This window comes from Excalfactoria chinensis, chromosome 16 (assembly GCF_039878825.1).
Source record: "Excalfactoria chinensis isolate bCotChi1 chromosome 16, bCotChi1.hap2, whole genome shotgun sequence".
Taxonomy (NCBI): Eukaryota; Metazoa; Chordata; class Aves; order Galliformes; family Phasianidae; genus Excalfactoria; species Excalfactoria chinensis.
The window spans coordinates 5,683,775-5,697,607 of NC_092840.1; the positions used below are offsets into that span (position 1 = coordinate 5,683,775).

Here is a 13,833-nt window from a genome sequence, read left to right on the forward strand (position 1 = left end):
TTCATACCAGGTTTATTTCTCTTTTCTGCATTGTTTATACAAGGGATGTACCAAGGTCTCCACAGCAGCAAGTCTCCTATAGAAAAAATAGTCATTAATCTCCCGTGGCAAAGCCATCCCTGTCCTACAAAGGACACCCGTGCAGAATACAGCAGTGCAGGCAGGGAACGGCACTCAGCCTTCTGCTCAGCTGAAATCGTATTATAGACTCAGTTGTACAGGAGTCAGCTACTCAAAAGACATGTTATTGTTGCACACACGGTCAGCAGGGTGCTTACTACACAATCACGTTTGATCCGCTAGCTACAAAATTGGATGTACTGTCTGGTAGTGCAATATTGCCAGGTTGGGAGGGACCTGGCTAAGAGAGCATTAAGGTCTTCTCTAGGAATTGTCCTCCTGAGGAATGAAGGGAGGGGAAAAGAAAAGGGGAGCAACGCTTTCACTCCATTGTGTTCAAAGCATTTCACTCTACGATCACTGTGCTCATCTCCTAGAGAAAGGGATCCTGTGTTATGCTAGGAATGGTACAACTCAGAGCCTAAGCCTCTCAGCCCCGCAGTTAACAGCCTAACGCTGAAATGCTCTTTAAGTAAGAAACAACAACATAAAAACAACCCCAAACTATATATTTTTTTTTTACCATCATCTTTTATCTTCTTTGGACTTAGTCCAGTATCTTGAATTCTCGGAATGCAGACGTTTGTGTCCTCGCTCACATTTCCAATCACTCCTGCTTTATATTACTGAGATGATTAAGAAAAAGGACTCAACGCTGCTTTCCAGATGCATTTCCAGGCATCTCCATTTGCTCTGAAAAAAATCTGTTAATGCCACATAGAGCAGAGAAAGATGAAGCAAAGGGCATTTCTGTAACTCTGTGTCGAATGTTGCCGTGTATTTTCTGGTCTGATGTGCAGCAAATAGTGGTTAGGGTGGTTAAGAGGAACCTCTCTCTGTGCTTTGCTGAGCACACCTGGGGAGAGGAAGGTGAAGCTGCAGAGACACAACAGATGAGGCTCTGGGTATCAGTGGAAACACCAGGAAGGCTCCACGCCTTCTCAACACACACACCCCCACTCACACCCTTTCACACAAAAAACCCTATAAAAGCTGCCTGTTACAGGCAAACATCAGCTTGTAAAAATAAGGCCAGAAAGAGGCAAAGCAACTAAAACAAAGACTTTGGCAACAAAGCAAACGTGGCTGTTACACGCAGGCCAAGTCTGGGTTCACAACATCACATCCCCCTAACAAAAGAGATTGCAGACAAAGTGAAACTTCCAATCCAAGTAGAGAAGCTTTGCCAGCAGAGGTTTCCAGAGGGCTCTGGACAGCCTGACACATTCCCCTTCCAGAAAGCACACAGGGGGCACCGGTCCCACTGCAGCACTCTCTGCTGGGGAGCGAGGGCTGCCCAAGCCGTGTGCCAGCTTGCAGCTAAATAAAATTAAACCCTTTCTGCTCCCAAACAAATTCCAACAACCCCTTTTGTCCAAATCACAGCTCTAGCAAGAGCTTGGCAAGGGCACGGCTGGCTCAGCACGCTGACCCCCACGCCTGCTGCTTGAGCCCTTAACCTACAGTGCTCCAAAGCCTTCCTGAGTACGGCAGGGTCCATCTGCTTGCATTTAACCTGCTGCTTCTCAAGTCTGGGCTAGTGGTTCATTCTCTGAGACAAATGCAAGGGCCTTGCATGGAGTAAGTGCATCAGGAAGCCCCCATGTGTTACCTGACCTGAGTAATAAGTGCCTGTTTGTGGCACGTCCAGCACTGCAGCTTTGTGCTTGTCTCCTTGTGGGCTCGGTCCCATTTCTGCCTTTGTGCAGCTTTTCACTGATCGGCTTCCACCCAGTAAGAAACCAGACCATCTCCTGGGAAAGGAAAAAGAAATACTCCTGCAGAGACAGCCGCCCGCTGAGGGTATGACGGTCACTAATCTGACTGGCACTTTTAATGTTCCTTTTATGCTCCCCCGGGGTTTGCTTTTAAAGATGATTTACGTGGGTGTCAAGTGAAGAGTATTGGATCAGGCCCATCGCCTCCTTCATCCTGGAGGAGTGCCCAAGAAGAGCCAGCCCTGTCTAGCCCAGAAGCTCTTCCCTGTAAACCTCTATGATCAGCTGCATCTCTCCAGCCCTCGAGTGAGCAGTCAGCTCCCACGGAGCCGATGTGCTCTGTGCGTGAAGGCCTCCACCTCCAGCAGCAGTCAGCAGCCCTGAGAGCCCCTGTTGTGGAGTCCAGGGCCATGGCAACTAGGATAACTCGAAGCCAGTGTTCATGCTGATGGCATAGCGCAGCTTCTCCCTCAGAATGCTCTTCTTGCTGTAGTTGGGAAGCTTGAGGAGGTTGAAACACGTGGAGGAGGTTGGGAGGCGCCCACCTGGCTCCTTCTTGCGGATGGTGAAGAAGCCCCGTAGCACACTGCCCAGTGTGTCACCAGTGTCCTGGAACAGGGCAGAAATGCTGAGCTCATTTTGCACATATATAAAAGGCAAAGAGGTGCTAACAGAGTTGGGAACAGGGAGAATCAGATCCTAAAACCCCGTCCCCCATAGCTGCTAGCAATGTGCTGCTTTTAACTCCAAGTGCCATTACACGTGTAGGGAACAGGATCCACAGCATGAGGAGGACATTGTGTGAGGAGAAAGCATAACTCAGCAGAAAAGCATGAAGAGCCCAGCTGCTGCTGTGTTGGGAAGGAGGGAGGTACAGCCACACGCGTTCTGTTAGTGGAAGGCTGTTTTCACCTTCGTCTGTAGAATATACATCTTTATAGTTTAGTTTCCTGGTTGTATAGAGACGAGGAGGCTGGGCAGGGAAAGAGGCCTGCCAGAATGCAAGGAATGCATGAGAGACGAGCCAGCAGGCTGCCTACCTGGTCATCAGAGACTTCCACACAACGAATGGAAAATGGAGGCTTGAGGTAGGCAAAGCCCAGAAGTGGAGGCCTAGAGCAGCTGGTAACAAACTGAAAAAGTGATGGACAGTGAAAGACAGCAGCAGTGAGAGCAGCCTGGCTGTAACAGACACGTGGCTAATGCAGTCACAGCAAACAGCTGCTTAGACTGGCATCTGAGCACCCCACCGTACGATACTGCTGGGCTTTGTGCTCAGCTCTTCTAGCCTTTGAAAACTGCCATCCATGCAGCACTATTCATGTTAACAAAAGAGTATTTATAGAACCCTGCTTCCAGGGCACCCCCACCAGGGAAGCAGGGTGTAGATTTTAAGGCACTCGGCATTCTGATATTCTTTCTATTAGGGCAGAAAACACGTAACAGGAGGAGAACGGCACTGACCCAACTACCCTGAATTTGAGACTGGGCTGAAGAGACTGCACTTACCTTCAGAAACATGGCTCTCTCCTCAGGGCTGAAGTCATTAGCTAGGATGTCCCACAACCAGATGATGACCCGATGACTCCCATGGAAACCCCCATAGTACACTGTGTGTTTTCTGGGGAGAAAAAGGTTGTGACAGGTTTGCATCCCACTGCAGTAGCAGGGTCACAGCTGCCAGCACACAGGTGCTGCAAGGATCAATACTGCTACCACGAGTCAGAGTTCCCTGCTATAGCAAACTGCCAGCACAGAGCCCCACAAATGCTTACTGGGTGCTTAATCAGAGGAAAGGAAAGGACAGAAATTCTGCTCTTGGAAAGCACTGCATGCCAGTGGAAGAAAGGACCCTTTACATTCATTAATACTTCGTCCAGATTAGCTTTAAGGAACTTGCTATTCATTTCATTTGCTTCTCCATCTGCTCGTAAATCCCATAAGGATGAACAGGTAGCTGGGAAAGGCTCAGTCTCCTGCAAACCTCTAAAGAACCACACAGTAACGCAGCTTGGTTTGCTGAATGAAAAAGACCAGCAGACTCAGCTGGTCACTTACTTTAAGTCCTCGAGGTCAATCTCAGCATTGTCACCAGAGATCAGTCGCTGCAGCTCTGGTGCAGAGAACATACGAATCCACTCAGGCTTAATGATCGACCTGAATCCGCTGATGAGCGCTGCTGTCTGACTCTTGATCTGCGTGTGCATCCGGAAGTGAGCCATGAGATGGATATAGCTGATCCTGTGTGCGAGAGGGAAGGTGGCAACCAAGGAGCCAGAGCAGCAAGACCTAACTCTGTCATTGAGAGAAAGAACCTTTTCCTGGATTGCTTCCACTTTATGATACTTCTGCTCCCTCCCGACTCCCAATTTGTGGGCACACCTGCACAAAAGCTTCAAAGCTCCTGCTGTAAAAGAAAAAAAAGCCCAGCAACATACAGGACTTTCAACTCCCTCCCTGAGCTGACTTCTGACAAGCCACAAAAAGATCCTTTCAAATGCAAACTCCTCCATAAGAGCTCAAGAGGGGAGAAAGAAAAGACTGGGCACATCAGATTGCAAAGCACGCTAACAAAGGTGAATCTTCAGGTAGGATCCAGCTTTCTCTTACCGTTAAAAGAGAACAAACCCCAGATTACCAGTTCTAACACACATCTGCATAGCAGGTATTTTACCTTGCATTTATGATCACTGAAGGGTATAGCTAAGGAAAAATAATGAAGGGAACAAAAAGGTGGGTTTGGTTTTCAGGCTCCGGAGTTGACATTTATGATAACTATCTAAAAGCCGGTTATCTGTGAAAATAGCTACAGGGCTCAGTGTCTCCTCTGATTTCCTGTGTCTAAAGTACGACTGTCGACTACATTTGAATTCACCGCTGTCTCTTCTGAAGAACAGCGCTTTATACAACTGCCACATGTTATCATTTTGAGAAGATCTGTCTGCTCCAAGGTGTCTTTGAGCATCTGTGCCCTCTGTGTTCACGACTGTGTGCCTGAATTGCTTTGAATCCATCTGTCTGCATCTATCACCGTCATTAAATCCTGCAGAATCTCACAGGCTGTGTGCCTTTGACCTCAGAAACACTGTTGCAAGAAGTAAATTGTCAATTTCTATTTTGCAAATCGAATTTAATACAATTTCTGCCGATGAACTGTAACCAGTAAATTCTATTAAGATATTTATGGGCTCCTTCTACTCTAATCTATCTCAATTCATTCCAGATGCAAGCCCAAGGAACTAGAATAAAGTATTTTGCAGTGGTGACCTTAAAAATCTAATTGCTGTACTTACTTATTTTCATTGGTAACGGGAATGGTCTTCCCTCCAGGAACAAGTTCATGGCAAACAAGCTGAGGGAAGAAATGATTGTATTGCTAATTACTGCCTGGAACCACAACGGAAAGAAATGTCACACTAAGCTGTTGCCTCCCCATAAAACATTTATTTGAACAATAAAACAGTAGGATTTTAAATTTAAGTAATAATCCTACTTCTGCCTCAAACCAGTTTCACTTCACTGTTAACACAGCAATTGAACAGTAGGGAACTCTCCAACTCTCCCACCGGCGGCGCCAGCACATCTTTGAGGACACCCTCCTCTCCTCTATCACTGCTGAGCAACATGCAAATCAATTCAAAGAGCCCTGGGGGGGCTGTCACAATCCCACAGTCCAGAAACTGAACAGCCTCGGAGCCTTTGCAAAGCTTGGTCTAACAGCCCAACCCAAAGCTATCTGCTCCAGAGGTCTCACACCTGGGGCTGCTGAGTGACAGAGCTCCCTGGAGTTCACAGTCCTTCCAGATGGGCACTCAAAACATGAAGCAAAGCACACTTGGAAAGCAAGATGGCTGGGAAGAATCTCCATCCTGCCTGGTGCTCGAGTGCCCCTGATAAGCACTCTATGACTTACTGGTCTCTGAGCTAGCTTAGCTCTAGTAGTAGCCTTCTCATAGGATTTGCAGACAACAAAGGCATCTTATTCTCATCTACCACTACAGCACCAGTGGCTGAGCAGAACTTTGCAGAATCCAGCACACAAGTGCAGCCATGTATCATCAAACCTTCACCCTGAGGTCTACAGACTTTCCTTTTCAAGGCCAAGTGCCTTGCTGCCAGACTTCAAGTTTCCATCATAGAAACTGCTACATATAAAGACTAGCGACCAGAAAGCTCAGAGAGAAATAGATGCCTTCAGCTGACCAACAGACTGCAGGTGAGTCTCTCTGCCCTAAGGACACTGAGAAAAGACAGGACACTTCTCCTCATGAGTCAAACCCAATTCCGCTGCTAACTGCTGATATTCACAATCTGCCACTTCCAGCATGAGAGACTCTCCAACAGCAGCAGACAGCGAACAGTCCTCAGGATTGCTTTCAGTGCTTCAGAAACTCTTTGTGGTAACATCAGTCAGACAAGGGAGGGAGACTGTCTTGCAAGGAGCAACCAGGATCTAACAAAGTGGGACTGCCTGAGCCAGGACCATGAACTCAGAAATATCAGTGTGCAGAACTCTGCTAATCAACAGCTAGCACAGGAGCTGAGATTAGGTCCAAAAGTCATTGAATAAAAGCCTACCTGGCCCATCACATCTTCATCATAGGACAGCGTTAAGCCCAAGTCACTGATATCACCATCATAACGCTACAGGAACAGAAAGAGGCAAAGGAGTTAGTGTTAAGCAGCAGGAACAGCTGCTCTTCATTTCTGTATCACTCTCTCATTAAATGATCCCCAGAAGGCACCAGGCATAAAAGCATAAAACATACACGACTTGCTCAAAGTTACAGAGAGACTGCACAAGAGCTGAGGCTCAACCTCTGGAACTGGAAGTCAGTAATTCCTAGTTTACACCTTCAGACTCCTTTCTTATCCCTGTTTGCCTCAGTAAAAAACACAGGGCAGCTGCATGTTAAACTGCTTCAGAACCAGCATGCATTTCCATTGCCCTATTACTTTTGGGATGTTTTTCAAGTATCCTAAAGGCATTTTCAAGTCTAGCAGCAGCCAGTGATAAGGGAGTTGAACAGCTGAAACAATAATGCTCAAACCTTAATTGAGGTGAGATTTTTATAGAACTCAGAGTCCAGGGAGGGAAGTTCATCTACAGAACTGTAGAAGACACTGTGGTGGTGTCCAAGGAGCTGACTCAAGAAGAAGGAAGCAAATGGTACATCCACAACTATTCCCTGCAGACAAGAATAAATACATGAGATCACACTGCATGCTTGCTATGTGTGATGCCTTTGGTTTCACGCTGTGCTAACAACATCTTAGCATAGCACCTTTGGCTCACCTCATAAACAGCCTTCCCAAGCATCTTCCCCACAAACTCAAAGAGCTGCAGGTAGTTCTCATGAATATAGGATGTTGGGGATGGATACAGCCTCTCATCACCGCTGGTTGTCTGCACACAGAGATAACAGTACAATGACCCAGCCTGCTTTTGTCTGCAGCTGGTCATCACGGTCAGCATCTGCAGCCCCACATCGTACCTTGAACAAGTTGAGTGCAGGGTCAAACACTTTCTTTATTATTTCCTCCAGAAACTCTTTGAAGACACCATCCTGATCAATACCAGCCTCATCGACACCCAGATCATTCACAAACTTCACTCTGATCACTCCCTTCATGGCGTTCTGAGAAAGCTGACGTAGCTGTTCATATCCATCCTACACAGAACAGAAAGCCCCAGGACAAACATGTAGGAAGACACGTGAAACACTCACACAGACATGCAGACACAGGAGATAAGAGATGCACTACAAACATCTCAGTGTGTATCACTGAGTTTTGGTGTCCAAAGAGACTGGCATTTTTTCTAGTCAAAACTCCAAGCCTTAGTCTGAACTGAACTAAGGTCCAGCATGTTTGTGTTATCAACTCATAAAAAGAAAGGCAGGAAGAATTGCATGGGGAACGGATCCCTAAGGATCCACAGAGAAGATAAATATATTCACAGCCTGTTTTGTCAGGCCAAGTTACTGCCTCGTTAGTTGGCTTCTGCAAGGCACATCACTCACCTCCAACATTCGTGAGCGGCGGATAGTGATGTGTGTGACATGAGGTGATGCAGAGCTGGTTTCAACCAGCCCGAGCTTCTCCTTCTCCTTTGTAACCATGTTTCGGAAAAGCAGCACCCTCTTAGAAAGAAAATAAACATAAGTCTTCATCCACAGGGATCCTACTCACCCTCCAATGCAGCAGGGCTTTCAGATGTTCCTAATGTATGGTCAGACCTGGTTCTTGGTTGTCCATTCCCAGGTAGACCCAATGATACTACCATCACTAACTCACTGCAAACAGGGAGTTCTGCCTCCTCATTCCCCAGTGAGGCAGATAAAGCCCAGCCACAAGCTCCACTTCCCAACATACCCAAGACACGCATCCCCCTCCATCCAAAGCAACCACCTTCTCAACCTCCACCCTTTCCCCCATCCCACTCACATTCTTGTGGGGAATGACATGTGGGATGTACTGTAGGAGCAGCTGAGCTCGTTTCTTGTCCTTGTCCAGCTCCTGGAAGAGCACGCTGGGCTTGAGGTCCCTTACAAGAAAAGGAACAGACTTAGAGATCCCAGTGAAGTGCCCAGGTAGTTAAACAGCTGGGACTAGAACAAAGAGGAAACCTGTAATGGTTTCAGATATGACTGAAGTACTCAGGCATACACATCTGAGAAGGCCAGAGGTACTGAGCCACTTTCCAAAGCACCAGCTTCCACCAGTGGCAGCTAATCATTAAGAGAAGCACCTCCACAAGAGTATTTAAGCCACAGAGAGGGGGTACTCTTAAATGCAATCAATACAGGGAAGCATTTCTGACTCAGTCTCAAGTGCAATTTGATATGCACCCAATTTAAAAGAAAGGATCCCAAACCAAACTCCCAAAGGGAAGCTGACACCCCAGGGCAAGCACACAGCTGCACATAACCCTTGCTGTGAGCTGAGACACTTACTTCCGTAACCAGTGGTCCTCAGGAGCAAAACGCCTGCGGCAGTCCCTTTCATACAACACCATGAGCCAGCCATGGACAGAATGAAAGAGCTCCAGCATCTCCCCCCTGGCATTCTCTGAACAAAAGGAAGAAAGCAGCCATGTCCATGTGCCCTAAGTAACAGGAGTGTCCAAGAGCAACACACTGATCATCTCCCCCACACTAACAGGAGAGTACTTCTTACTTTCCTCTTAAGGCAGCAAAGGTTAGATTTCTTTGATCAAAGAAGTCTTCTGGGAGGCACAGAACTCTCAGCCACATCAAGGCCATCTCAGCAAGCTCCAGCCAAACCATCAGGATAGACACAGGCTACCTCATCTGACTGTCAGAACTAAGCTGCACCCAAACTATATCCACATACAGATTGACTCTAGCAAGATGACAAAAGCCAATATGCCCATCATGCCTGGGAAACAAATTCTCTTTTGTAATAGCTGAGTGCATTGTATTTGGTGCCAAGCATGACAGTAGCATCTGGACACCAAAGCAGTGGGACACATTCGAGCCACATAACATAATGTTTCTGTGCAAAGTAATAATCAACAGAAGCTTCACATCCCAAAATTAATGCTGCATATTGTCCTACCAGCATCCTCGACTTAAGCTACTGAAAGCACTTACCCACAATTCCATCCCAGATCATCTTAAACACAAAGGAATTCAGAAAAGATGAGATGGTAACAAGCTCTTCCAGTTTGAATGAAATCTGCTCTTCATAGACTTCTATGTCATCAAGAATCCTATCAGAGAAAACAAATGCAAATGTACAAGTGTTGATTTAATTCCCTTTTGAAATTTTCATAAAGGCACATTATCCTTTAGCAGCAGCTTATTTCTGTGATGACTGACACCCATAAGACTCTGAAGGCACAAACACCTAATCCTCATTTATTGATTTTGATTGACATCTGACTATAACATTAGGCAGTAGGAAAGGTAGGAGATACAAGCACAGGCAGTGTTTCACAGTTAAAAGGAACTGTGGACTAGTCCCAAAGAGAGCTTTTTCATCATTAAAACAGTCTCTAATGACCAGGAAGGGCAATTTTCCACCCTTCTTCCCATTCTTTGTGCTGCACAAGCCAATCAGCAAGACTGCAAACAGAAGCACATAAGCTGCCCGGCTTTCTTGCAGCAGTACTATATCACCATTCTTCAAAGATATCTACCCCAAAGTATACACACTGGACTGATGCAATTGCTGCCTATAAGCTGTAAGAGGAATGTTCCCCCCCCCTCTGCTTTTTCCATAATCTTCTGCTGCCACTTCAGCCAGCTGCATGTTCCTGAAGCAACAAAAGGATGATGGGGGAAGTCCTTCTGAATGTAATCCTTTCTCAGGATTATGCTCAAGAAGCCTGCCGCTTTACACTACCTTGTTATCTTTATGCAAAGACAGCAATACCTTAATTATTCCTCTTGAAACCTAAGGAACACGAGAGTTTTACATTACAGATATAGAGAGCACCCTCTGCTTGCTACCTACGTGATAAGGTGGCGGGAGCAGTCACAGAAGAGCATCAACATGGCCAGCAGCCTCTTGGATTCTTCTGTATCATTATTCAGGCATTCCAAGAAGAGCTTTAACCCGCCCTGTGGTCCCAGCTCACAGATAAAAGCCCATAATTTGGGCAACAGATCATCCAAGTAAGTGAGGCCTAGCAATGAAAAAATATAAAGCACACTCAGTTAAGCTTTTCCTGCCTGCTTATTCATGCAGGCTCAAAGAGAAAAAACGGAGCTTGGTGCCAACACATCCTTTTGCAAAGTAAACCTTTACTTGAAGAGAACACAGGCAGCACAGTGGGCTCCAAAGCCCACCTGCATTAAGGGACACCAGGAAAAGCAGAAAGACCTTTGTTAACAAGGTATGAGCTGCTTGAATATCTGCAACCCTTCCCCACTCAGCTCACTCCTCTGCCATAGGCACTAGACCAAAAGAGCATTCACCTCCCCCTTCATCCATTTGGAGGTCAGGTAATTTGTTCTTCAAAATGTATGAAAGCATTCAATGTTTCCACCACAAAGATTAATATCGTGAGGCTTAAGACTGACTCCGTCTTAAGTTTGGTATTGAATAAGCAAAGTTTCATTGTAGAAAAACTTGCTTCAATTCATATTCTGGGCAGCTAATGCTTGATAAAGAAGTGATGAAAGTTATTGGATCAGATGTACAATTCAGGACGGAACAAGCCTTCCATCCAACCCAACAATAAACTATTCTCAGTAATAAAGCTACCAACAACTCAGCAGAATTTAACAAGAAAAATGCCTTTCTCTCCTCCACATTTTAAGTGATTCGAAACACACAGATGTACCCTGACCTGTGAGTATCTGCAGGCGTATCTGCGTCAGCGTGGTGAGAGTAGTTTGGTACAGGACACAGATACTGCACACCTTCTGCACTTCAGCAGAGTCCACTCTCTTGCCCCCAACAGGCTTCAATATGTTGCGCACGGATGCAGACTTCTGAAAAGCTCTCTTGAAAAGATCTGGTGATGGAAGCACATGAGACGATGGCTCAGGACATAGGTGTTATTCCAAACCATTTCTTGTCCTCAGCAGCTTCACAACCCTGTGACGGAGGGTTTTAACAAACTGGGTCATCAATGGACAATTGGCTTGGGGGTGGGAAATTCTTCTTACAGAATGCTGTAAAGCTGCTGGTAATGCAGAAGAATGTTTCAGTGGGGGCATTACCCCGGAGCCTGAAACCTTACCAGACCTGCAGTAACTAATGAGCCACAGGATCTAGCGCTATGGCTGGCAGCTGGAAAATTGCTAAGATTACAGCTGGCTTATTCTCAATGCTCTTCTGCAGAATCACCATGCAATACAAGCCCCCAAGCCAGCTTCACCTTGCTTTTCACCTGGGAAGCTGGCCTCCCCCCACCTTGCCTTGGGAAGCATTAAGCAATGCAGTAAGCACTTTAGCTACTTGCAAAACAATGGGGAAAAAACTGCTAAAATAAGCACATATTTTCACAGCATCAAAGCAAGAGCCTTGCCCCAGGTCACAGAGGCACTGTGAGGAGGAATTACAAATAACAGATCCTATCCCCACCTAAACAGCAGCAGCTGCTGCAAGTAATTACTCAAAGCTTTTAGCTAAATGGAAAAGTCCAACCCCTGTGAGACTGGGAGACAGAAACACACACACAAACGTAGACACAAAAGCAACCCTGCAGAACTGACTCTTCATAGGGAGGCTGTTCTGAGGGGAAACTGGCTGTGTTGGCAGCTGAGCTATTTCCTGATTCTCTAGCAATTTCTTGCTGAGCACATCACTGAAGAGGATGCGGATCATATGGACTCCCCAGAGATGCTGCAGTTGCTTTGTCAGCAAAGGCATGGACTCATTCAATCTAAAAGAGAAGTCAGAGAGACAAGTTAGAAGGCAGGTTGGAATAAAACACCATTGATATCCTGATACATTCAGCTCGCAGTCAAAATGGAACATGCACCCACATTGCAGATGGCCTCTCACAGGGGGGAAAAAAAAAACAACAACAAAAGAACAAAATATTTGAGAAGAAAAGATACAGAAGTCCTAAATGAAGCATGGCAGCACAGCCACTGTTACCAGTCCGACAATACTGACTGAGCTTCCCCATGCAATAGTTTGTAGATGAATGGAGCAGCTTAAGTTCTGCATATGCATCCTGAAATGTCTGATGAATTCATCTGAGTAGGGTTACATTGCTCATCTCAAAGCACAAAACACTCTGCAGCTTAAAAAAAAACCAACACTGCAATAACAAAATACATGGAGAGGCTTAATCATCTATCACCATAAGGTCCTTCTCTCTTACCCATAATCCACAGTCTGTGAAAACCAGCCCAGAACAGGATGCCAGTGGGTCAGATTGGATTTCTTTTGTGAAACGTACTTCTGGCAGTAGGAGAGCATATGAATGAGCACACCCACAAAATGAGCTGTCTCGTCCTCAAGAACTTTATCATTCAAGGAGCCCAAGTACACAAGATTACCTGGCAGAAGAACCAGTAAAGCAAGGCTTAGAAGAGGAACAGATACTGCAGGACAGAGGTTACAGATAAAACGAACACGTATCTATTTTCAAGACCATAAAGCACTACTGTGAAAAATGACTACCAGAGGCTACCCTGCAGGAAGCCATTTCCATCACGTCAGCCACAAAGGCAGAATGTCACTTTGGCATCCTCCTGCAGCCTTCTCATCTGTATCCTACCAAAACCTTCTACAAAGTACTATAAGCTACAGCTATGGCTATTTCTGAGCTCCAACTGTTCCTGAAACATATACTTAAATATTTCAGTAGCACATCTATTTAGGGAAATTAGATTGAAATCTGCTACACTACAGGACTTTCTTGGAATCCAAGTGAAAAACTGGATAAAGTGGAGATAATGCTTCACAATAATATTTCACACACATACAAGGTGAGATGCAAACGAGATCAGATCTCCGACCCTTCTTCCATTTGCAAGGGCCTCATAATATCCTTAATGTTAAAGCATACCTGCAGTATTCTAAAATAATTCTTAATTATCATTTAGAAACTGCCTAAGTAAGGATAAAAATGGCGAGCTGGAGGCAGACCTGACCTGCTGAGAATGAAGATTTGGCTCAAGACTCTCTTCCAAGCACAAAATAAAGTCCTACAAGCACTTACCCAACAAGCAAAGAGTGTGACTTCCTTCCAGGCACACGCAGACATCTCGACACTGCGCTTCACGACTCAAGAATATGATGAACTTGCGGAAAAGATCGTGAGATTCTATCACTGCCAGACGCTGAAATACAGAATTTAACTCTGAGTGAGGCTGACAAACACCACACAGAACAACCACATCTGATCTGCCACCAGTAAACTTCTCTTTCTAGATAGATCAGCAAGTTCAACCTGTTGGAGAGTAAGGAATTAAAAGCCTTGCAGTTGAACAGGCCACATTCCAGCTGAAGACAGATATTCCCTTGTCTGTCTGCAAGACCACAGAATGCCCATCTCACATAAAAC

General features: G+C 45.8%; 1 protein-coding gene across 4 annotated transcripts in view; it reads right to left on the reverse strand.

The window, feature by feature from the left end:
* The window catches only part of UBE3B (ubiquitin protein ligase E3B), an 18,307-nt gene continuing 4,474 nt past the window's right edge, over window positions 1–13,833 (reverse strand). For 2 of the 4 annotated variants that reach the window (XM_072351493.1, XM_072351494.1), the window contains exons 11-28: window positions 13,489–13,609; window positions 12,646–12,823; window positions 12,029–12,198; window positions 11,158–11,325; window positions 10,320–10,491; window positions 9,455–9,573; window positions 8,795–8,909; window positions 8,286–8,385; window positions 7,862–7,981; window positions 7,334–7,510; window positions 7,135–7,245; window positions 6,890–7,027; window positions 6,417–6,482; window positions 5,132–5,190; window positions 3,897–4,079; window positions 3,348–3,459; window positions 2,879–2,971; window positions 1–2,447 (exon numbers count right to left, since the gene is read on the reverse strand). In XM_072351493.1, the coding sequence (XP_072207594.1) occupies window positions 2,256–2,447; window positions 2,879–2,971; window positions 3,348–3,459; window positions 3,897–4,079; window positions 5,132–5,190; window positions 6,417–6,482; window positions 6,890–7,027; window positions 7,135–7,245; window positions 7,334–7,510; window positions 7,862–7,981; window positions 8,286–8,385; window positions 8,795–8,909; window positions 9,455–9,573; window positions 10,320–10,491; window positions 11,158–11,325; window positions 12,029–12,198; window positions 12,646–12,823; window positions 13,489–13,609 (2,394 nt within the window). In that variant the 3' untranslated portion in view covers window positions 1–2,255. The remainder of the gene's footprint in view (window positions 2,448–2,878; window positions 2,972–3,347; window positions 3,460–3,896; window positions 4,080–5,131; window positions 5,191–6,416; window positions 6,483–6,889; window positions 7,028–7,134; window positions 7,246–7,333; window positions 7,511–7,861; window positions 7,982–8,285; window positions 8,386–8,794; window positions 8,910–9,454; window positions 9,574–10,319; window positions 10,492–11,157; window positions 11,326–12,028; window positions 12,199–12,645; window positions 12,824–13,488; window positions 13,610–13,833) is intronic. The other 2 variants (XR_011905452.1, XM_072351495.1) reach the window with 2 other exon arrangements.